General features: G+C 46.6%; 2 protein-coding genes across 3 annotated transcripts in view; one reads left to right on the top strand and one right to left on the bottom strand.

Annotated features, from left to right (window-relative positions):
• LOC125466071 (proteinase-activated receptor 2-like) overlaps window positions 1-11,230 on the top strand; it is a 38,885-nt gene extending 27,655 nt beyond the window's left edge. For both annotated transcript variants that reach the window (XM_059638543.1, XM_048560202.2), the window contains exon 2: window positions 8,973-11,230. In XM_059638543.1, coding sequence (XP_059494526.1) covers window positions 8,973-10,084 — 1,112 coding nt within the window. In that variant the 3' untranslated portion in view covers window positions 10,085-11,230. The remainder of the gene's footprint in view (window positions 1-8,972) is intronic.
• A 126-nt stretch (window positions 11,231-11,356) lies between these two features.
• On the bottom strand, window positions 11,357-13,758 carry uba52 (ubiquitin A-52 residue ribosomal protein fusion product 1). The gene is made up of 5 exons (XM_048560203.1): window positions 13,646-13,758; window positions 13,241-13,348; window positions 12,502-12,588; window positions 12,280-12,382; window positions 11,357-11,526 (listed from the first exon to the last, which is right to left on the bottom strand). Exons 2-5 carry the CDS (start codon window positions 13,341-13,343, stop codon window positions 11,433-11,435), a joined length of 387 nt encoding a protein of 128 aa, XP_048416160.1. The 5' UTR covers window positions 13,344-13,348; window positions 13,646-13,758; the 3' UTR covers window positions 11,357-11,432.
• Between the last annotated feature and the right edge of the window lie 9,859 nt (window positions 13,759-23,617).

Genomic DNA, 23,617 nt, shown 5'->3' with positions numbered 1-23,617 from the left:
TTCCAAAGCGCAACACCTCCTCAACCCACTCCCCATCTGATCAAGGTCCCTCTGTAATTTTTGATAACCTTCCTCGCTATTGATGTCTCCTAATTTTGTATCATCCGCAAACTTACTAACTATGTCATGTACATTCACATCCAGATCATTTATGTAAATAACAAATAACAAAGGTCCTAGCACTGACCCCTGTGGCACACCACTAATCACAGGCCTCCAGTCCAAGAAACAACCTTCAACCATCCCCCTCTGCTTCCTACCATCAAGTTAATTTTGAATCCAATTCGCTCTGTCTCCCTGGATCCAATGTGACTGAACCTACATGACTAGCCTGCTGTGTGGGACCTTGTCAAAGACTTTACTAAAGTCCAAACAGGTAACATCCACTGCCAGACCCTCAACTATTCTCCTGGTTACCCCTTCAAAAAACTCAAAAAGATTTGTCAGACATGACTTCCTGCACAAATCCATGCTGACTATCCCTAATCAGGCCTTGACTATCCGAATGCTGGTTGATCCTGTCCCTCAGTATCCCCTCCAATAACTTACCTACCACTGATGTCAGGCTCACTGGCCTGCAGTTCCCTGGCTTGTCTTTGCTACCTTTCTTAAACATTGGAGCAACATTGGCCACCCTCCAGTCTTCCGGAACTTTACCAGTGGCTGAAGATGAAGCGAAAATCTCTGCAAGGGCCTCTGCAATTCCTTCCCCAGCCTCCCACAATGTCTGAGGATGGAACAAAAACAATGTTGCTGGAAAAGCTCAGCAGGTCTGGCGTCTTCTGTGAAGAAAAAATCAGAGTTACTGTTTCGGGTCCAGTGACCCTTCCTCAAAACAAGGATGGACTGGATCAGGCCCAGGGGATCTATCCACATTAATGTGCTTTAAGGCTGTAAACACCTCCTCTCTGGGAATGTGTATGTGGTCATCCCCACTTGTTTCCCTTAATTTCCTAGTATTCAGGATTCTCTCCTCAGTAAACACTGAGGAGAAATATTCATTAAAAATCGCCCCCATCAATTGTAGGTCTGCACATAGACGGCCATGCTGTAAGGGGACCTACTCTCTCCCTGGCCACTCTCTTACTTTTAACATAACTGTAGAACCTCTTTAACCTTATCTGCCAGACCCATCTCATACCTTCTTTCTGCTCTTCTGATTTCCCTCTTAAGTGTGCTCCTACACTTTTTATAGTCATCTAAGGATTACTTGAGCCTGACAGCTTTCTTCTTTTTTCCTGACCAAAGCCTCAATATCCCCTGTCAGCCAGGGATCCCTAAACCTGCCAGCTTTTCCCTTCACCCTAACAGTGGCATACTGTCCCTGAACACTTCCTTGATTTTATACTCCATGCTTCTATCTATGAACTCAAGGAAGCTGTAAGCCTTATTAACAACTGTTTCATTTTGCCTGGCCCCCTTCAGGGAATCACATACATAGTCCCTCTGCCTGTAGTTGCACTATGGAGCCAATACTGACTCTCCCTGTTTCTTTTACCAAAATGTATTACCTCACATTTCTCCGCATTGAATTTCATCTGCTGGTTGTCTGCTGATTTGGTCAACATCCCTCGCAAGTTCCTCAGCATCATGTGTACAATTCACTATTCTCCCTAGCTTGGTATCGTCTGCACATTTACAGATTTTGCCATCAACTCCCATCTCTAAAATCATTTATCTAAATCAGAAAAGGCGAGGATCCCAACATTGATCCCTGGGGGGCATCACTTTCAATTTTGCAGTCATGAATTGTGGTGGACAATCAGACAACTCACTCCAAAAATATTCCAGTCACCAGTGATTGCAGAACCTAGCTGCTCATAGTGAAAGATAAGGCAAAAATATTGCAATAATCTTCAGCCAGAAGTGCTGAGTGGATGATCCACCTCGGCTTCCTCCTGTGGTCCGTAGCATCACAGATACCAGTCTTCGGCCAATTCAGTTCACTGCGCATGAGATTGCATAATGGCTGAAGGCAGTGGATACTGCAAAGGCTACAGGCCTTGACAATATTCTGGCAATTGTACTGCATCAGTAAAGACAGCATAAAGTAAGCTTTGACTTGTTTAAAATGTGCTGGGGTTTGTCATTTCAATTTGTCAACAAAATGATCTCACTGATATTGCTCTGAGCGGCAGTTTCCTGGTTTCAATATTCCGAACTTCCCCCTAAAGTAAAGCCAAATGTTTAAGGACAAGGAGCTGTTTTATTCTCTCAGTTTCACATTTTCCTTATTGTCCACTAGAATCAAATTTAAAATGCTTTGGCTCATCCAGTTAAACTATCCCTTGGTGAATTTCTAAAAGTCTGGAATCCCATTTGTTGGGAAAATTTAATTTTCCATCTTGTAAACCAATAACAGTTGCTGTTACAGCCACTACCTCTGTACACTGTTCCACATTCAAAACCTATTCCTTGTAAATGTTCTTTCTATCTTTCCTTTTTCCTTACTGTGCTTCATTTTTAAATAAAGCATTTACCATTAAACTCTGTATTTGCCAGAGAGGTTACTTTTTTGAAACTTCACTAGTGGGGTATGGATATTGTTGGCTGAATTAGCATTTATTGTTTGTGCCTAGTTGCCCCTTGAGAAGGTGGTAGTGAGCTGCCTTCTTGAAACGCTGCAGGCAACATGATGTTGATTGACTCATAATGACCTCAGGAAGGAAATTGCACGATTTTGACCCAGTGACAGTGAAGGAACATCGATATAGTTCCAAGTCAGGATGGTGAGAGGTTTGGGGAGTAACTCGTAGGGCATGGTATTCTCATGTATCCGCTGCCATTGTCCTTCAGGACCATGGAGATAGTGGGTTTGATGTTGTAACAGGACTTCTGGGGAGTTGCTGTGATATGCTCTGTGGATCAAGCTTGTGCAGTGTCTTCACACAGGGGCTATGTTTTAATATTTCACACAAGAGACTGGCTGCAAATTTCAGAAGAATCAGGTTTGCCAGAACAGTGAACGTGAATTGTGGGTGAAAAATAATTACAAAACAATAAAGTGACAATTTAAGTCAGCCTTCAAAAAAAAACTGGGCATTAAAATATACAAGGTATCAGAGCTGACAAATCAAACCCCTTTCTCCCCTTTCAGGTTAAGCAACACAGTATGACGAAGACGCAGACGTTGCCCTAAGTCCTCACCAGGTAAAAGGGTGACTGACCGACTGGTGGGGCACACACTGCACTGGCAGGCAGCTTGTGGGCTGCAGGGTGGCAATCTGACACTCACCCCTTTCTGACACTCACTCTGCTGCCCCTCCAAGTTAGGAAGGAAGTTGCAGGGCCTCTTGTAGAAATATTTGTATCATCCATAAACATGGGAGAGGTGCCAAATGACTGGAGAGTCGCAAATGTTGTGGCCTTTGTTTTAATGCGGGGTCTAAGGAGAAATCTGGAAACTATGGACCTATGAGTCTGACATCGGTGGTGGCTAAGTTGTTAGAATTCATTCTGAAGGATAGGTTCTGTATGCATTTGGAGAGGCAAGGAATGATTACAGATAATCAGAATGGCTTTGTGCAAGGGAAATCAGGATTCACCAACTTGATTAATTTTTATGAAAAAGTAACCAAGCTTGCTGAAAGAAGACAGAGGGTGGTAGTTGATGGGAAATGTTCATCCTGGAGACCAGTTACTAGTGGTGTACCGCAAGGGTCGGTGTTCGGTCCACTACTGTTTGTCATTTTTATAAATGACCTGGATGAGGACGTAGAAGGATGGGTTAGTAAATTTACAGATGACACTAAGGTCAGTGGAGTTATGGATAGTGACGAAGGATGCTGTAGGTTGCAGAGACACATAGATAAGCTGCAGAGCTGGGCTGAGAGGTGGCAAATGGAGTTTAATGCAGACAAGTGTGAGGTGATGCACTTTGGTAGGAGTAACCAGAAGGCAAAGTACAGGGCTAATGGTAAGATTCTTAGTAGGGTAGATGAACAGAGAGATCTCGGTGTCCACATACACAGATCCTTGAAAGTTGCCACCCAGGTTGACAGGGCTGTTAAGAAGGCATATAGTGTTTTAGCTTTTATTAATAGAGGGATCGAGTTCCGGAACCAAGAGGTTATGGTGAAGCTGTACAAAACTCTGGTGCGGCCGCACTTGGAGTATTGCGTACAGTTCTGGCCACCGCATTATAAGAAGGATGTGGAAGCTTTGGAAAGGGTGCAGAGGAGATTTACTAGGATGTTGCCTGGTATGGAGGGAAGGTCTTACGAGGAAAGGCTGAGGGACTTGAGGCTGTTTTCATTACAGAGAAGAAGGTTGGGAGGTGACTTAATTGAGACATATAAAATAATCAGAGGGTTAGATAGGGTGGATAGGGAGAGCCTTTTTCCGAGGATGGTGACGGCGAGTACGAGGGGGCACAGCTTTAAATTGAGGGGTGAAAGATATAGGACAGATGTCAGAGGTAGTTTCTTTACTCAGAGAGTAGTAAGGGAATGGAACGCTTTGCCTGCAACGGTAGTAGATTCGCCAACTTTAGGTACATTTAAGTCGTCATTGGAAAAGCATATGGACGTACATGGAATAGTGTAGGTTAGATGGGCTTGAGATCGGTAGGACAGGTCGGCATAACATCGAGGGCCGAAGGGCCTGTACTGTGCTGTAATGTTCTATGTTCTAAGAATGATGAGGGCAGAGTAGTAGGCATTGTTTTCTTGGACTTTAGTAAAGCCTTGACAAGGTTTGGCACAGTAGAGTAATTAGTAAAGTCAGATCACATGGGATTCAGGGTGAGCTTGCCAACTGGATACAAAATTGGCTTAACTGCAGGAAACAGACAGTGATGGTGGAGAGTGGTTTTTTCAGAGTGGAGGCCTGTGATCAAAGGTGTTCCACAGGGATTGGTCCTGGGTCCACTTTTCTTTGTCATTTATACAAATGATTTAAATGAGAATATAGGAGGCATGGATAGTAAGTGTGCAGGTGATACCAAGATTAGTGGTAGAGTGGACAATGAAGAAGGTTATCTAAGATTACAGAGAGTCCGAGATAACAAGGTGTGGAGCTGGAGGAGCACAGCAGGCCAGGCAGGATCAGAGATAACACAGTGTAGAGCTGGAGGAGTACAGCAGGCCAGGCAGGATCAGAGGTAACACAGTGTGGAGCTGGAGGAGCACAGCAGGCCCGGCACGATCAGAGATAACACAGTGTGGAGCTGGAGGAGCACAGCAGACCAGGCAGGATCAGAGATAACACAGTGTAGAGCTGGAGGAGTACAACAGGCCAGGCAGGATCAGAGGTAACACAGTGTGGAGCTGGAGGAACACAGCAGGCCAGGCAGGATCAGAGATAACACAGTGTGGAGCTGGAGGAACACAGCAGGCCAGGCAGGATCAGAGGTAACACAGTGTGGAGCTGGAGGAACACAGCAGGCCAGGCAGGATCAGAGATAACACCGTGTGGAGCTGGAGGAGCACAGCAGGCCAGGCAGGATCAGAGGTAACACAGTGTGGAGCTGGAGGAACACAGCAGGCCAGGCAGGATCAGAGATAACACCGAGTGGAGCTGGAGGAGCACAGCAGGCCAGGCAGCGTCAGAGATAACACAGTGTGGAGCTGGAGGAATGCAGCAGGCCAGGCAGGATCAGAGGTAAGACCATGTGGAGCTGGAGGAACACAGCAGGCCTGGCAGGATCAGAGATAACACAGTGTGGAGCTAGAGGAGCACAGCAGGTCAGGCAGGATCAGAGATAACAGAGTGTAGAGCTGGAGGAACCAGCATACCAGGCAGGATCAGAGATAACACAGTGTGGAGCTGGAGGAACACAGCAGGCCAGGCAGGTTCAGAGGTGCAGGAACGTTGACGTTTCAGGTTGGAACAACATCCTAAAGAGAGAGCTCAGAAGAGCCAGGAGGAGACATGAGAAGTTGTTGGCAGATAGGATCAGGGTAAACCCTAAGGCTTTCTATAGGTATTTAAGGAATAAAAGAATGACGAGAGTAAGATTAGGGCCAATCAAGGACAGTAGTGGTAAGTTGTGTGTGGAGTCAGAGGAGATAGGGGAAGCACTAAATGAATATTTTTCAACAGTATTCACTCTAGAAAACGACAGTGTTGTCGAGGAGAATACTGAGATACAGGCTACTAGACTAGGTGGGATTGAGGTTCACAAGGAAGAGGTATTAGAAATCCTTCAGAGGGTGAAGATAGATAAGTCCCCTGGGGGGGGATGGGATTTATCCTCGGGCCCTCTGGGAAGCCATGGAGGAGATTGCCGAGCCTTTAGCATTGATCTTTAACTCGTCATTGTCTACAGGAATAGTGCCAGACGACTGGAGGATAGCAAATGTGGTTCCCCTGTTCAAGAAGGGGAGTAGAGACAACCCTGGTAATTATAGACCAGAGAGCCTCACCTCAGTTGTTGGTAAAGTGTTGGAAAAGGTTATAACGGATAGGATTTATAATCATCTAGAAAAGAATAACTTGATTAGGGATAGTCAGCACGGTTTTGTGAAGGGAAGGTCGTGCCTCACAAACCTTATTGAGTTCTTTGAGAAGGTGACCAAACAGGTAGATGAGAGTAAACCGGTTGATGTGATGTATATGGATTTCAGCAAGGCGTTCGATAAGGTTCCCCATAATAGGCTATTGTACAAAATGTGGAGGAATGGGATTGTGTGAGATATAGCAGTTTGGATCGGAAATTGGCTTGCTGAAAGAAGACAGAGGGTGGTAGTTGATGGAAATGTTCATCCTGGAGTCCAGTTACTAGTGGTGTACCGCAAGGGTCGGTGTTGGGTCCACTGCTGTTTGTCATTTTTATAAATGACCTGGATGAGGGCGTAGAAGGATGGCTTAGTAAATTTGCAGACGACACTAAGGTCGGTGGAGTTGTGGATAGTGACGAAGGATGCTGTAGGTTGCAGAGAGACATAGATAAGCTGCAGAGCTGGGCTGAGAGGTGGCAAATGGAGTTTAATGCAGACAATTGTCAGATGATGCACTTTGGTAGGAGTAACCGGAAGGCAAAGTACAGGGCTAATGGTAAGATTCTTAGTAGTGTAGATGAGCAGAGAGATCTCGGTGTCCACATACACAGATCCTTGAAAGTTGCCACCCAGGCTGACAGGGCTGTTAAGAAGGCATACAGTGTTTTAGCTTTTATTAATAGAGTGATCGAGTTCCGGAACCAAAAGGTTATGGTGAAGCTGTACAAAACTCTGGTGCGGCTGCACTTGGAGTATTGTGTGCAGTTCTGGTCACCGCATTATAAGAAGCATGTGGAAGCTTTGGAAAGGGTGCAGAGGAGATTTACTAGGATGTTGCCTGGTATGGAGGGAAGGTCTTACGAGGAAAGGCTGAGGGACTTGAGGCTGTTTTCATTAGAAAGAAGGAGGTTGAGAGGTGACTTAATTGAAACATATAAAATAATCAGAGGGTTAGATAGGGTGGATAGGGAGAGCCTTTTTCCTAGGATGGTGATGGTGAGCACGAGGGGGCATAGCTTTAAACTGAGGGGTGAAAGATATAGGACGGATGCCAGAGGTAGTTTCTTTACTCAGAGAGTAGTAAGGGAATGGAACGCTTTGCCTGCAACGGTAGTAGATTCGCCAACTTTAGGTACATTTAAGTCATCATTGGATAAGCATATGGACGTACATGGAATAGTGTAGGTTAGATGGGCTTCAGATCGGTATGACAGGTCGGCGTAACATTGAGGGCCGAAGGGCCTGTACTGTGCTGTAATGTTCTACGTTCTTTCCTGCTCCTCTGATCCTGCCTGGCCTGCTGTGTTCCTCCGGCTCCACACTGCGTAACCTAAGTTTAAAAGCAGATCTTAATCAATTGGATTCGTGGGCTAAAGAGTGGCAGGTGGAGTTTAATTTGGACAAGTCTGAGGTCTTAATCTTGGTAAAACTAACAAAGGCAAGACTTATACAATTTAAAGTAAGGCCCTGGGTAGTGTTGTAGAACAGAGACTGAGGGGTACAGCTACATTATTTATTGAAATTTGCATCACACACAGATAGGGCGGTTAAGGAGTTTAGCATTCATTATCCAGATCTTTGAGTACAAGATGCTGCTGAGGCCTCTACAGGAGTACTGTGTCCAATTGTGGTCTCCCTGTTATAGGAAGGTTATTATCAGTTGTGGATGGTTGGTTCGCTGAGCTGGTTCGTTTTTCCGCAGGCGTATCATTACCCTGCTGGGTAACATCATCAGTGCAGCCTCCGATGAAGTGCTATTGTGTTTCCCTGCCTGTTATTTAACTTCTGGGGTCCACTGAGCAACATTACTTCACTTTTGGTTTTCCTTTGCAGTGGAGGGTAAATGGGGTCTAAATCTCTGTGTATTTATTGATGACTTTCTTAGTGGTGAGCTTGTGGGTTATTGATGGGGATTTGTATCTCATGCTGCATGGGAATACCTGATTCCTGAGGTATCCATGTAGGAAGTAGAGTTGTTCGTGGGTAGTGCTCTATCATTTGCCATAGTAAGAAAGCCACCAATAAACACAGAGTTAGACCCCATTTACACTCCACTGCGAAGGAAAACCAGAGGTGAGGTAATCCAGCTCAGCGCATTCCAGAGTTTAAATAATGGGCGGGAAAGCACAACAGTGCTTCATGGGAGGCTGCACTGATGAAGTTACCCAGCAGGGTAATGAAACGTCTGCAAACTAATGAGCCAGCTCGGTGAGCCAACCAACCACAAATCTACTCTAAAACCTTAAGAAGTTGTTATCAAGCTGGAGAGGGTTCAGAAGCGATTTACCGGGACATTGCTGGGAATTCAGGGTTGGAGCTGTAAGGAGACAGTGGGATTTTTTTCACTGGAGCTGAGGACGTTGAGAAGTGACTTTATAGAGGTTTATAAAATCATGAGGAGTATAGATAGGTTGAATGGCAGGTATCTTTATCAGTTCTCCATGAAACAAAGTGTAGTCCCAGGACAAGTCGATCTTTCCAGCTGCGATCGATCCTCATTATTGATAACATGCTCTCTTGTTTAAATCACAGAATGCACGAGAAAGAGAGATGTGAAAGGCAGCCGAAGATTCCCCATTGTACAGACGAATAACAAAACTATCAACACCATCAATGGTTCAGCCTCAGTGCATCTGAAAAGTGCAGTCACCACAGTGCTGTTGCCCTGCCTTTATCTCCTGGTGTTCACCATTGGCCTTCCAGCCAACGCCCTGGCTCTCTGGGTCCTGCTCACTCGAATTAAGAAGCTGCCCTCCACAGTCTTCCTGATGAACCTGGCCTTCACTGACCTTCTCTTAATGCTTGCCCTCCCTTTCAGAGTTACATATTATCTATTGGGGAATGACTGGCCCTTTGGGGAGCTGATGTGTAAGGCCTGCACTGCACTGTTCTATGGCAACGTCTATTGTTCCATCCTGTTCCTAACTTGCACCAGCGTTGATCGGTACCTGGCTGTCGTGCACCCCTTTCTGTCAAAGGCAGTCCGAAAGACAAGCTCTGCGTACTATGTGAGTGCCACAGTGTGGGTGCTGGTCATTCTCCTTCTGCTGCCATATTACATCAACCAGCAGGCTTACTTCATCCAGCATCTCAATATCACCACATGCACTGATGCACTCCCACAGGAGGATCTGGTTGGTTACTTCTTCTATTACACTGTTTGTCAGGTCGTTTTTGGTTTTGTGATTCCCTGCTTAATAACCGTCTTTTGCTACATGTCTGTCATTGCCACATTGGTTTTAAGTGGCAAGCAATATGCCCATGCGGTAAAGGTCACCTTGTTAGTGCTCCTAGTGTTCCTGCTGTGTCTTACCCCATTTCAGATGACCCTGATAGTCCAGTCCCACACACTCAGCAGTGACACTTACAGCTATGTCATGCTCTGCCGAGTGCTCAGCACCCTTAATAACTGCATTGATCCATTCATTTATTACTACATCTCAGAGGAGTTCAGGGACAAACTGAGATCTGCAATCTCTACCCTGAAAAATGAAACAAGTTCTGGCAAATCAGGTCAGAGTCTCCTTCAGAGCAGTAGTGCATCAGAGCCAGGGCACCAGCCAGCACAGTTATCTCCTCAGATCAATGAGAAACTTTTGGGGAATTTCCCTGTCAGACCAGACCAGTGTGCAGGGCTTATCTAGTGCTTTCTAACATAACCCATAAGAATTACTGTGGGAACCTACAGTTTGTCATTCTAGACCCTTCCATTCTTTTGAAACTTCAAATTGAATTATGCTAAGTGCATCATCTGCTGAAACCTTACTGTAGAAAGGACAGCCCTGTTGGAAGTTATGAAACAACCTTTTTGACCCTTTGACTTCAGACACTATGCCCAGGATCACAAAGTCATTATCACAGATTGACACAAGGAAAAAGCCCCTTCAGACGCCACACTTTCCAAAAGCAACCACCTCTTGTGATCTCGTTTCCCAGCATTGGGCCCATAGTCTCTCAGCTTGACATCCAAGGTGCATTTAAATATTACATAAATGTTATAGAGTTTCTGCCTCTGCCACCCTCTGGCTGGAAGAGTTAACCACCACCCCCCAAATCTCAAAAACCTTCTGCCTGTTACTGTAAGGCTGTACCCCCAGTTGCTGATCCTGGCACCAAAGGAAGTCTGTACATGTCCACCCTGTTTATGTTGAATTTTATAAATCTTTTCCTTTGGTGCCACTCTGCATCACCATCAATTAAAATTTCAATAAAGAAAAGCAGCTTCTACTGGTGGGAGTCAGCCAAAGGGGAAGCATCAAAAGCCAAGCAAAAGAGCAATTCCCCGAAGAGCTGCAGAATGGGGGTATGCAACTGAAACTTGAGTTGCAGGTTGGGGGAAACGTAGTCCAGACTTAACCAGCAGAAACTTTTCAGGCAGCTGCCCATTCCCCTACCATACAAGTGGCCAATTTTTAAAACCACAGAAAGTACAAACAACATGCTGATCTCAAGTCAAACTTTGGAAACATTGCCAGGTGAGGGGTTTATTGCCTTTAATAGCCATGAAGTCTGGCTTTGAAGCAAGGAGGGATCCTGTATTGACTGTTGCCAAGCAACCCAACCTGGATATTTGTTTCTCAAACCCAGGGAATGAGAAAAATGTAACACCAATTCACTTGGTTAAAATTTTGGGAACCGATGCATTTTCTACATTTCCTTTCTGGTAGAAGAATGATTTCAAATTAAAACTGAAGCTCTTTGGATTAAGCATCAGTTTTGCATTGGACTTAAAGGGAAATTCTTCAATCCAATGTTTAGATGTTAATCCAGTTTGGTCACATTTGCCTCTTTCGCATCATAATAAAACAAATTCTGTTAAAACAGCTTCATGAAATTCTTCTATTCTGGGTAGCCCAAAGTCCACACTAACACCACCTCCCCTGCCTCTTCAGGCTGATGCAAAAAGAGACAGCAAACAAATGCAATGTGCGCTTTTATTGGATATTTAGCACAAACGTGAGCATTTAGACAGGGTACCAACTGCCCCAGTGTTTACTTCAGCTTCTTCTTGGGGCGCAGGTTGTTTGTGTGGCCACATTTACTTTTACGACAGTTTGATGCACGAGGGTGGAGGCGTGCGTAGCACCTGTTCAGGGAGAGGGGGAAAGCACAGTTAAGGTATGGTCTAGCCAGTCACCTGCCTTACTGATTTATCAATTCTCTCAAGCTAAAGCTGAGAGCTTTTATTTTTAAAGTGGTCCTGTTAACTAGCAGCATATCTTTTAGTGATTGGTGTCTTCTATTGTTTGATCCTTAGCTTGGTCTATTTCACATTCTTCAGCTTCCAACTACTGACACCTCCTTCTGTTAAGAGCCAAAATACTCAGTCCATTTATCTGTAGAGAAACTCACTTCCTCACTATGCCTGTTTCTGTTTGCACAGCAAGACCATTTTGCTTTTATAAAAATCAGCATCTGAATATGGTCTAAAGTGAGAAGTGCACACAGACTGGCAGGTGAATTCGTCCACATGGAAAACCCCAGGGGTGATCCAAGTCAGGGAATCTGGTATGATTAAGTTGGGTCAATAAGGTGACAATCTGTATTTTAAGAAGGGGCCTCATGGACTGTGGAAAGAACCTTTTGTCAGCCAGGCTGCTCATGGGTGATATCAAGCAGCAGAACCCCTTATAAAAAAAAGGGGGTGGGAATCTAAAATAACACCAAGTATCTGAAACATAGTGACTCAGCCACCATGGTCAATTTGTAAATTGGAGCAGGTTTGAGGGGCTGAATGGCTACTGTCCACACACCTACTGCAGTCAGCTCTCTCCCTCACCCTCACCCCACAGAACAAAAAATAGCCAAACCACATGAGCAAGTGTCTCCAGCTACTCACTTGCGGCAGATCATCTTGTCGCAGTTGTATTTCTGAGCAAGAATGCGGAGGGATGGGTCCAAAACGCCACCTCTCAGACGTAGCACCAGATGGAGAGTTGACTCTGAACAGAAATTTAAACAATGCCAGTGGAGTCAGGTAAAATAAAATTAACACTGCACCATCAAACTGAACCCACCAACTACAGCCCATGATCAGCATGAATCTCCCTGGTGAACTGACCTTTCTGGATGTTGTAATCAGACAGGGTACGGCCATCCTCCAGTTGCTTCCCAGCGAAGATTAAGCGCTGCTGATCTGGGGGGATCCCTACATAAACATAAAAGGTTTAATCAGCAAAAGCACAAACCAACAGCCCAATAAAACCTGCATCATGAACAAGTTGTCCACCCCTTAAAAGCACTAGGTCTGTTTTCAAAACAGAGTTAACCACATCCTATTCTTCCCTCAGCACCACATTCTCAATAATTAATGCCTGGCCATTGTTTTATTGATGCTAACCAGGCTGGTTTAATGCTGACGGCAAAGGGGTAACATCCTTTGTGCTATAGTACTGCATTGCTTTAGTTTTTACACTAATTAGCTCAATCCACAGCATTGTCAATTTCAACTCACTGCACACCATTCTCAATTTAACACTTTGCAACTACAGTTTTATACTGAAGTAGTAAAAACTGCTGACGCTGGGGTCTGAAATAAGTGTGGAGCTGGACAAACAGCAGACCAAGCCTTTCTCCAGACTCGAAACGTCAGCTTTCCTGATCCTCTGATGCTGTCTGACCTACAGTTTTATCCTGGCATTTTGATCGCCCACTTCCAGAGGGATAGGAATAGAAGCCAGTCAGTCCTGATTACTTACTCAGGCTCAGTTACTGGGCCATTTCAGCCGTACCCAGCTCCCAGACATGCTCACCCCCAGCCCAGTCCCAAGCCCCCCCCTCAGCACACACCAGACCCTCACCCTCCTTATCCTGGATCTTGGCCTTGACATTCTCAATGGTGTCGCTGGGCTCAACCTCCAAAGTGATGGTCTTCCCGGTCAGTGTCTTCACAAAAATCTGCATCGTGCCTGGAGGCAAGACACGGTCACAGTTAGGGACAGGGACAGGGACAGGGACAGGGACAGGGACAGGGACAGGGGCGGACCCCGCACCGTCACCGCCAGGGGCCCCGAATACAGGCCGCTCCCATGTGTTACCCCACCCCACGGGTAACGGGGGGGGGGGGGGGGGGGGGCGCGCACTGAGGGCATGTCACCATTGGGGAGGGGGGGGGGGGGGGACGGGGCGGGGGATGGGGATAAAGGGGGTGAATTGGGGGGGACGGGGAGGGCGGTATATCAGGAGGAGGTTGTTGTTGTACTCACCGCTTCACGAGACCCGAACCAGAAAAGGATAAAATGGCACTCGTGCGGAACCGGAAATATAGCGGGAGCACACGTGCTATTATTACGTCATTTCCGTCGTTTGGAGTCCCGCCTCCGAGGCCATCTTTGTGACGGAACTTCCATCCGGGTATTCCGTGGTCAGGGTGGGAGGAGCCAGAGATTAAATAAAAATAATGTGACGTGCGCGGGATGAGGTTTGTAAAAGTCCGGAAATGGCCGGGCGGGGCTGCAGCTGGACCATCCGTCCGCCCCCCACCACCACCTCCCCCCCATCACCACCACCCTCCCCCCCCATCACCCCTCCCCCCCATCACCCCTCCCCCCACCACCACCCTCCCCCCCCCACCACCCCTCCCCCCCATCACCACCACCCTCCCCCCCCATCACCCTCCCCCCACCACCACCCCTCCCCCCCATCACCCCACCCACCACCACCACCACCTCCCCTCCCCCCATCACCCCTCCCCCCCCATCACCCCTCCCCCCACCACCACCCTCCCCCCCCCCACCACCCCTCCCCCCCCCCACCACCCCTCCCCCCCATCACCCCACCCCCCATCACCACCACCCTCCCCCCCATCACCCCTCCCCCCCCATCACCCCTCCCCCCCATCACCCCTCCCCCCCCATCACCCCACCCCCCATCACCACCACCCTCCCCCCCATCACCCTCCCCCCATCACCCCTCCCCCCACCACCACCCTCCCCCCCATCACCCCTCCCCCCACCACCACCCTCCCCCCCCATCACCCCTCCCCCCCATCACCCCACCCCCCCATCACCCCACCCACCACCACCACCCTCCCCCCTCATCACCCCTCCCCCCACCACCACCCTCCCCCCCATCACCCCTCCCCCCCATCACCCCACCCACCACCACCACCTCCACCTCCCCCCCATCACCCCTCCCCACACCACCACCCCTCCCCCCACCACCACCCTCCCCCCCCACCACCCCTCCCCCCACCACCACCCCTCCCCCCACCACCACCCTCCCCCCCCCATCACCCCTCCCCCCACCACCCTCCCCCCCCATCACCCCTCCCCCCACCACCACCCTCCCCCCCATCACCCCTCCCCCCACCACCACCCTCCCCCCCATCACCCCTCCCCCCCATCACCCCTCCCCCCCATCACCCTCCCCCCCATCACCCTCCCCCCCCATCTCAGCCCCTCTCATCTCAGCCCCCCCCATCTCAGCCCCCCACCCCATTCCCCCTTCCCCTCCCCCATTCCTGACGAAGGGTCTAGGCCCAAAACGTCAGCTTTCCTGCTTCTCTGATGCTGCTTGTCCTGCCGTGTTCATCCAGCTCCACACTTTATCTTTGCTGGAAAAGTTCAGCAGGTCAGGCAGCATCTGTGAAGAGACATCCGAGTTCATGTTCAGGTCCGGTGGCCCTTCCTCAGAAGTGATGGCGGCTGGGAAAATGTCGGTTTATATGCAGAAAACCAGTTGGTGAGGAGTGGGTAGGGAGTAAACAGTAGGATAGAGCCCAAAGAGAGAGAAAGACAGTTGGACAGACAAAGGAGTTGCTAACGATTTGACTAGGACGGTGAATAGCTGGTGTGTTCATCACTAACAAACTCCAATAACAGCTATTCACCGTCCTAGCCAAATCATTAAATATCTTGATCTCCTCCAACGGTCCCCGAACAAATTAAGCCCCTATGCTCAGTGGCAGCAGTGTATACTGTTTACAAGATGCACTGCAGAAATAAACCAACGATCCTCAGACAGAACCTTCCAAACCCACCAACACTTGCATCTAGAAGGACAAGGGCAGCCGATGCATGGAAACACCACCCCCCTGCAAGTTCCCTTCCAGGTCACTCCCCATCCTGACTTGGAAATATATTGCCGTTCCTTCACTGTCGCTGGGTCAAAATCCTGGAATTCACTCCCTAATGGCATTGTGGGTCAATGCACAGTAGGGGGACTGCAGCGGTTCAGAAGGCAGCTCACCTCCACCTTCTCAAGGGGCAACTAGGGATGGGCAATAAATGCTGGGCCCAGCTAGCAATGCCCACATTCCACAAATGAATAAAAAGAAGTCCACAGATCCACTAGATTCAGCACAGCCTGCAGAAAAGTAAATGCAGCAGTGAAACCAGATTCCTACCAAAATCCTTGGTGAGAAGATTGTGCCTCATTTCTCACTAAAATTGCTGTGTTGGAAGGAATGGACAAGTGCCACAAATACCAAAAGCTAAAGGATTAACCAGCTTTGTTACACCGAATGGTTTGTATTGATGCGACATGATTTGGGCGATTTGGGTTCAAAAATGTCCCGACTACATTCCAAAGATTAATGAATCAAGTTTTAGCTGAAGTATCTAACTATGTAAATTATTCACAAAATGCGAGGGGCATATGAGCTTAGGGCCTGGATCAGTCCATGGGACTATGATGTTATGGCTGTTACAGAGTTGGTTGAAAGAGGGACAGGTCCGGCTGCGCAATGCTCCAGGGTTTCATTGTTTGTAAATGGATGGCTGGAAAATGGATAGCCTTCAAAAATGAGATAATGACAGTCCAGAGACAGTAAATTGTTAGGGTGAAGGGACAAGGCTGACAAGTGTGGGGAATGCTGGATGACTAGAGAAATTCAGGACTTGGCTGAGAATAAAAAGGAAGCACATATCAGGTGTAGGCAGCAGAAATCGAGTGAATCCCTAGAAGACTCTCAAAGCAGTAACGGTATACTTGAGAGGGAGATCAGGAGGACAAACAGGGGACATGAGATAGCTTTGACAAATAGGATTACAGAGAATCTAAAGGGATTCTACAAATACATTAAGGACAAAAGGGTAACCAGGGAGACAACAGGGCCCCTTAAAGATCAGAAAGGCCCTTACGTGTGGAACTGCAGGAGATGGGGGAGACACTAAACAAGTGTTTTACATCAGTGTTTACTGAGGAGAAGGACATGGAAGGTAGAGAATGCAGGGAAATACACAGTGACATTTTGAAAACTGTCCATATTACAGATAAGGAGATACTGAACATCTTAAAAAGCATAAAGGTGGATAAATCCCTAGGGCCTGATCAGGTGTACTCTAGAACTCTGTGAGAATCTAGGGAAATGATTGCTGTGCCCCTTGCTGAGATATTTCTATCAACAGGTGAGGTGCTAGAAGACTGCAGGCTGGCAAATGTGTTGCCTCTGTTTAAGAAAGGTGGCAAGGAAATGCCAGGGACTATGGATCGGTGAGCCTGACATTGGTGGTGGGCAAGTTGTTGGAGGGAATCAGAGGGACAGGGTTTCCATGTATTTGGAAAGGCAAGGTCTGATTAGAGATAATCAACGTGGCTTTGTGCCTGTGAAATCGTGTCTCACTAATTTGATTGAATGTTTTGAAGAAATAACAAAGAGGATTGATGAGGGCAGAGGGTATGATGTCCATATGGACATCAGTAAGGCATTTGACAAGGTTCCTCATGGTAGGCTGGTTAACAAGGTTTGGTCACACAGAATACAGGGAGAACCAGTCATTTGGATACAGAACTGGCTCGAAGGTGGAAGACAGAGGGTGGTGGTGGAAGGTTGCTTTTCAGTCAGGAGGCCCATGACCAGCGGCGTGCCACAGGGATCAATGTTGGGTCCACTGATTTTAGTTGTTTATATAAATGATTTGGCTGTGAACATAGGAGGTATGGTTAGCATGTTTGCAGATAACACTAAAATTGTTGGTGCAGTGTACAGTGAAGAAGGTTACCTCAGAGTACAATGCGACCTTGATCAGATGGGTCAATGGGCCGAGGAGTGGCCGATGGAGTTTAATTTATATAAATGTGAGATGCAGAATTTTAGAAAGGCGAATCAGGGCAGGACTTATACATTTAATGGTAAGGTCCTGGGGAGTGTTGCTGAACAGAGGGACCTTGGGGGGCAGGTTTGTAGTTCACTGAAAGTGGAGTCGCAGGTAGCCAGGATAGTGAAGAAGGCATTTGGTATGCTTCCCTTTATTGGTCAGTGCATTGAGTGTAGGAGTTGGGAGGATCATGTGGTTGCTGTACAAGACAGTGTTTATGCCACTTTTGGAATACTACATTAGGAAGGATTTGTGAAACTTAGAAAAGGTTTGGAAAAAGATTTATAAGTTGCCAGGGCAAGAGGGTTTGAGCTCCAGGGAGATGCTGAATAGGCTGGGGTTATTTTCCCTGGAGTGTTGGAGGCTGAGGGGTGACCTTATCGAGGTTTATAAAATCATGTGGGGCATGGATAGGGTGAATAGGCAGGGTCCTTTTCCTGAAATGGGAGAGTCCAAAACTTGAGGGGCATGGGTTTAAAGTGAGAGGGGAAAGATTTAAAAGGGACCGAAGGGGCAATGTTTGCTCGTTGGGCTGGTGCGAGTATGGAATGAGTTTCCAGAGGAAGTGGTGGAGGCTGGAACAATTACAGCATTTAAAAGGCATCGGGATGGGTACATGAAGAGGAAGGGTTTGGAGGGATATGGGGCAAATGCTGGCAAATGGGACTGGATTAATTTAGAGCATTTGGTCTGCACGGATGCATTGGACTGAAGGGTCTGCTTCCATGCTGTACATCTCTCTGACTTAAGTTTTCGATAAGATAGAGAGGAAGGTCAAAGAGGTGGAGGAATTGTATTACTAATCAAGGAAAATATCACATCTGAACCCAGAGAGGACATACCGGAGGGCTCATCCCCTGAGGCAGTATGGGCAGAGCTCAAAAATGAGAAGGGTGCACTCACTCTGAAAGGATTATATTGTAGGCCCCTCAACAGCCACTGAGACATTGAGGAGCAAATATGTGGCAGACTATGGAAAGATGCAATAATAAGTGTTGTCATAGTAGGTGACTTTAACTTCCCTAGTATTGACTAGGACTCCCTTAGAACAGAGGATTAGACGAGGCAGAGTTTGTTAAGTGCATCCAGGCGGGTTTCTTGAAACAGCGTATGGATGGTCCACCTAGAGGAAGGGCCGTACTGGGCCTTGTATTGGCTAATCAGTCTGCTCAGGTGACTGACCTTTCGGTGTGAGAGCATTTTGGAAACAGTGATCACAACTTTTTTGGTTTTAAGACAGCTCTGAACAAGAATAAATTAAGGACGTTGCAGCAAGGTATTACTTTGGGGGAGGGAGAATTACATCTGTATTAGGCACGAACCAGGGAGTGTTAATTGGGACCAGCTGTGGTTAGACAAGTCCACACTTGACATGTGGGAACTGTTTAAAGACCTGCTGACGAGAGTTCAAGACCCACATTCTCCAGTAAGGAGGAAGGACAAGGGTGGCAAGGTAAGGGACCCTCGGATAACAAGGGAGATTGTGAATTTAGTTACAAGAAAAAGAAGCATATGTAAGATTTAGGAAGCTAAAATTGGACAGGGCCCATGAGGAATATAAGAAAAGCAGGAAAATATTCAAGCAGGGAATTAGGAGATCAAGAAGGGGCCATGAAATGATTTTGGTAAGTCAGGTTAAAGACAATCCCAAGGCATCCATAGATACATTAAAACCAGAGAATAACTAGGGAGAAGGTAAGACAATGAAAGGATAAAGGAAGGAACTTATGTTTGGAGGCAGATGATGAGGGTGAGATCCTAAATGAGTACTTTGCATCAGTATTCACCCAGAAGGAGCATATACAGGATAGTGAGATTTGTTAATATGTCACATGTTAATATGTGAGGGCATTTTGAGATAAGAAAGAAGACTGGAGGCCTGTGACCAGCGGTGTGCCACATGGATCTGTGCTGGGTTCACTGCTTTTGGTCATTTATCAAAATGATTTGATGTAAATATAGGCCGTATGGTTAGTATGTTTGCAGATGACACCAAATTTGGAGATGTAGTGGACAGCAAAGAATGTTACCTGAGAGTACAATGGGATCTTGATCAGATGGACCAATGGGCTGAGGGGTGGCAAATGCAGTTTAAGTTTAGTAAACTGTGAGGTGCTACATTTTGGAAAGGCATATCAGGCCAGTACTTATACACTTTACGATAAGGTCCTGGGGAGTGTTGCTGAACAAAGGGACCTTGGAGTGCAGGTCCAGAGTTCCTGGAAAGTGGAGTCGCAGGTAGACAGGGTGGTGAAGAAGGCATTTGGTATGCTTGCCTTTATTGGTCAGTGCATTGAGTAAAGGAGTTGGGAGGTCATGTTGAGAATCTGAAACTTGGATGCAGGCACAAGGTGGCTTCTTGGTGCAAGTTAGCAACAAAATGCCTTCTAGCCTGGGAACTATAAATTCTGCTAGAGCTGCTGTTTTAGCCTGGGAACTCTGAGTTTTGCTAGAGCTGCATAAATAATGCAGTAATGATAAGATAGTACAGTACTAACCATTCTAGCTGGCCTTCAGTAGCAAATGTTATGGCGCTATATGGCAAGACAAAAAGTAACCTAAGCGTTGTGACATAAGTTGCTTACCAGTTAATATTATCGGATTATGTAGCTGTCAATGAAGCAATGTCATGTATTGATTGGTAATTGTTTGAATACACTGTGCGATCACGCCATGGACCCTGCATTAGGAAAAGTATAAAAATGTCTGTATTAGTCTATGATGTGCAACTCCTCCGAGGAATACGGAAGCGCTCAACCTCTGTGTTTTTCAGATGATCTGTACCTGGCCGGTTGAAGAAAGTCTTAAACATCCAGACCAACCGCGAGTACTCATTGACTGAGCGCGGAATCGAGAGACCCCTCTGGGGGTCTGGATTTACATCTGGTGCCGTGACTCGGATTTGGTACGGATGGATTGTGGACAGCGACGTAAGAGCCTTGAGTCCTCCACTATTGAGTGTGGAGGAATCGGCTGGCCGGACGTGAGTATTTTCTCCATCTGGTTTTCCCCTCATTCAGGTAGTGGTAGACTCGACCCTTCACTGTCTACAGTCCAAATCCAGCCCGAAAAACGCACTGGTCTGGCTGTTGTGGGACTGAGAATAAGGGGTAATGGACCCCACACAGAGAATAAGGGGTAGTGGACCCCACACAGAGAATACGGGGTCATGGACGCCGCACAGAGAATAAGGGGTAATGGACCCCACACAGAGAATAAGGGGTAGTGGACCCCGCACAGAGAATAAGGGGTAATGGACCCCACACAGAAAATAAGGGGTAATGGACCCCACACAGAGAATAAGGGGTAGTGGACCTCGCACAGAGAATAAGGGGTCATGGACGCCGCACAGAGAATACGGGGTAATGGACCCCACACAGAGAATAAGGGGTAATGGACCCCACACAGAGAATAAGGGGTAGTGGACCCCGCACAGAGAATAAGGGGTAATGGACCCCACACAGAGAATAAGGGGTAATGGACCCCACACAGAGAATAAGGGGTAGTGGACCCCGCACAAAAGTCTGGTTGGGGATCCGAGACAAGTTAGAGAAAACCAAGGAGTAGAGACGCAAGGGAGTGAAAGTTAAAATAGTCGGGGCAAGGACTTAAATCAGGTTAGATGGGCATTATTTGCAGTTATTTTAAATTAGTCTATGAAAATCGACTCTAGGGAGTATCACGATATATTATTACGAGGCTGATAGGGTTTTAGGATATTGTCAAGGTTTGTGGGACTTGATCGTTGCCGTTTGATGATGTACAGCTAACGTTGTGAAAAGTCTTGAAGTCAAGGTTAAAGGGGGAGGTTGGTTAGGATGGATACTATATAGATAAGATGGGCAATCCGTCTTTACACTGGTGAAACTGTGTGAAGAGTATCCGGATAAATCTGGGGCCCTGCGCACACTTTCTAGTGCTCTGAATAAAAGATTAGGGGATGAACAGAGGCCACTAGGTGGCCCCAAAAATGATTAATTGGTTAAATCAGCCCAGCAATTGATTTGGCGACGAAACGTGGGCTAAAAAGAAATGAAAGAATTGGTTGGACTGTGGCGACAATTTTGTGATGAAAGCCACAAACAATTGGTATTAAATTCATGGCAGGATTCTGCCACCAAACTAGGAATTGAACTGACTGATGATGGTACTGTAAAATTAATTGAGGTCCTCAAAAACAAATGTGCTCGAGTCAAATGAAAACAGAAACAAACAGAAAAGTCACTGGTGATGATTGATGTTCCTATCTGCGCCTCGCACCCCTAAACAAGAAGTTGCGTTTAAAAGACCGGGAGGTTTGAGTCCCCCGGTGGCAGGAAAAGTAAAAATTCTGGAGGTTTGCAGGTAAAAGAAAATTAAGTCTGGAGGGGTTAGTATAAAACTGGTAAAATAGAATAAGTATTCGGCTATAAGTATAGGAAAAGTAGTGTCTGTCTGTCTCAAACACCCTGCCTTAGACCGGTTGCTAAGAGGGGAAATCCCCCACGTGAAGGTCAGGACCCTGAAGTGGGTGTTGAGACCAAGGACACTGGTGTAGTATTTAGAAATGAGCAAAAAAGTAAAAGCGCTGAAAATGGGTTAAACCTTGAAAAACTTTAATATCCACGTGGAGAAAAACTGCTGAGGAAATAGCGAACAAATCTAAACTGGCGAGTTGGGAGAATAATACATGTTGAAGAGGGATTTGAGGATGTGGTCATGAGGGAAACCTTAAGTCGTGGGAGGTGTTGAAGCGGCAGTGTGGGGAGTGAAGCAGAACAGGAAAGATTGAGAACGGAAATGTAGAATAAAGCATTAGGGGTGAAAGGCCAGGCTGAATTACCGTATAGAAATAAAAAGGAGGTGCCCCCTGACATATCTGGCTTGTTGATGTTGTTCCAAAGTAATGACATAAATGGGTAAGACAAGGAGGACTGGAGAAGGAAGTAGGCAACTTAAAATAAAGTGTTACATGCAACACAGATTATGTGAAACAGCAGAACATTCAGATCCCTAAAAAATTCTACTCTTACCCAAGATCATGAGAGCATTGCATTCATATCTGTAAGAAATTCTGTTTGAAGTTCAATTTGTTAATTTGGTCTTCCCTGCCCAATTTGTGTTTCTGCAGAAAGATCTAAAGCATAAAGTAATGTTTGGCTCAACTACAAATAAGGATGTGATTTTAAAATCTTCTGGCAAACCTTATTCTAGACACATTTACAAATTAACAAATCTTTCAGAGATTCTGCCAGTACTGAGTTGCAGATCTGGTGAATTGGTTTAAACTCCCTGTTAACAATGCAGGGATTTAGCTGGGTTAGAAGTGCCTTATAATACAGCATCAAGGGGCTATTTCCTAGCAGAAGTTATTTTAAAATACAGTAACCTGCCTTTGGCTGCCCACATTGGGATACTGGAGGAATACAGTTCCTTCATGGAGTCATTTTCAGATTAAACATCAGTAATGCATTTGTGAGAGAGATAATGGGAACTGCAGATGCTGGAGATTCCAAGATAATAAAATGTGAGGCTGGATGAACACAGCAGGCCAAGCAGCATCTCAGGAGCACAAAAGCTGACGTTTCGGGCCTAGACCCTTCATCAGAGTAATGCATTTGTGCTGTTTTCTGGCTCACCACATTTTGGGTACAAGCCATAAGATAAAGAATACAAACCCGCAGCTTGTACAGGCCCTATCTCCTGACGTACGAGGTCTAAAACTAAACAGAGAAACAGGAAACAGAATACGGAACAGACTGCTAGTGGACAAAAGCAGGCAGGTCAAGATTCTTTTAAAACTCACAGGGGAGGCCTGAAAAAGAACCTCCTCAGGTACACCCATCCAGAATTCCCCGAATGTTAAAACCCTTCTCCAGGCAATCCTCCTCCCTAAACAATTGGCTGTTATCAAATGCACTGCCCATGCCTCCGATGACTCTGCAGTTACTGAGGGTAATGCTCAGGTTGATCAGGTTGCCACAGATCAAACTTTTATTATGCGCTCTATGAGCAAGCAGGCAATAAATTGCTTGCCTCCTTCGAACACGACGGGCATGTCAGATATTGTCACTGTTCAGCGTTTACAGGGGGTAACCCCTGACTCTGAAAAACAATCATGGAAGACGCATGGGTGTTCGCGCTCTGTGTCATCAGGCC

The sequence above is a fragment of the Stegostoma tigrinum genome, chromosome 30 (genome assembly GCF_030684315.1).
Source record: "Stegostoma tigrinum isolate sSteTig4 chromosome 30, sSteTig4.hap1, whole genome shotgun sequence".
NCBI classification, from domain to species: domain Eukaryota; kingdom Metazoa; phylum Chordata; class Chondrichthyes; order Orectolobiformes; family Stegostomatidae; genus Stegostoma; species Stegostoma tigrinum.
This window is presented reverse-complemented; position numbering and strand designations above follow the sequence as displayed.

Bases quoted from the DNA above. Each gene is read 5' to 3' on its own strand.
- uba52 (XM_048560203.1), bottom strand. From the start codon at position 13,343: ATGCAGATTTTTGTGAAGACACTGACCGGGAAGACCATCACTTTGGAG. The intron at 12,589-13,240 runs GTGAGGGTCTGG...ATGTTTATGTAG, and splicing joins CAAGATCCAGGATAAGGAGG to GGATCCCCCCAGATCAGCAG. The intron at 12,383-12,501 runs GTCAGTTCACCA...ATTTCTGTTCAG, and splicing joins TGATTACAACATCCAGAAAG to AGTCAACTCTCCATCTGGTG.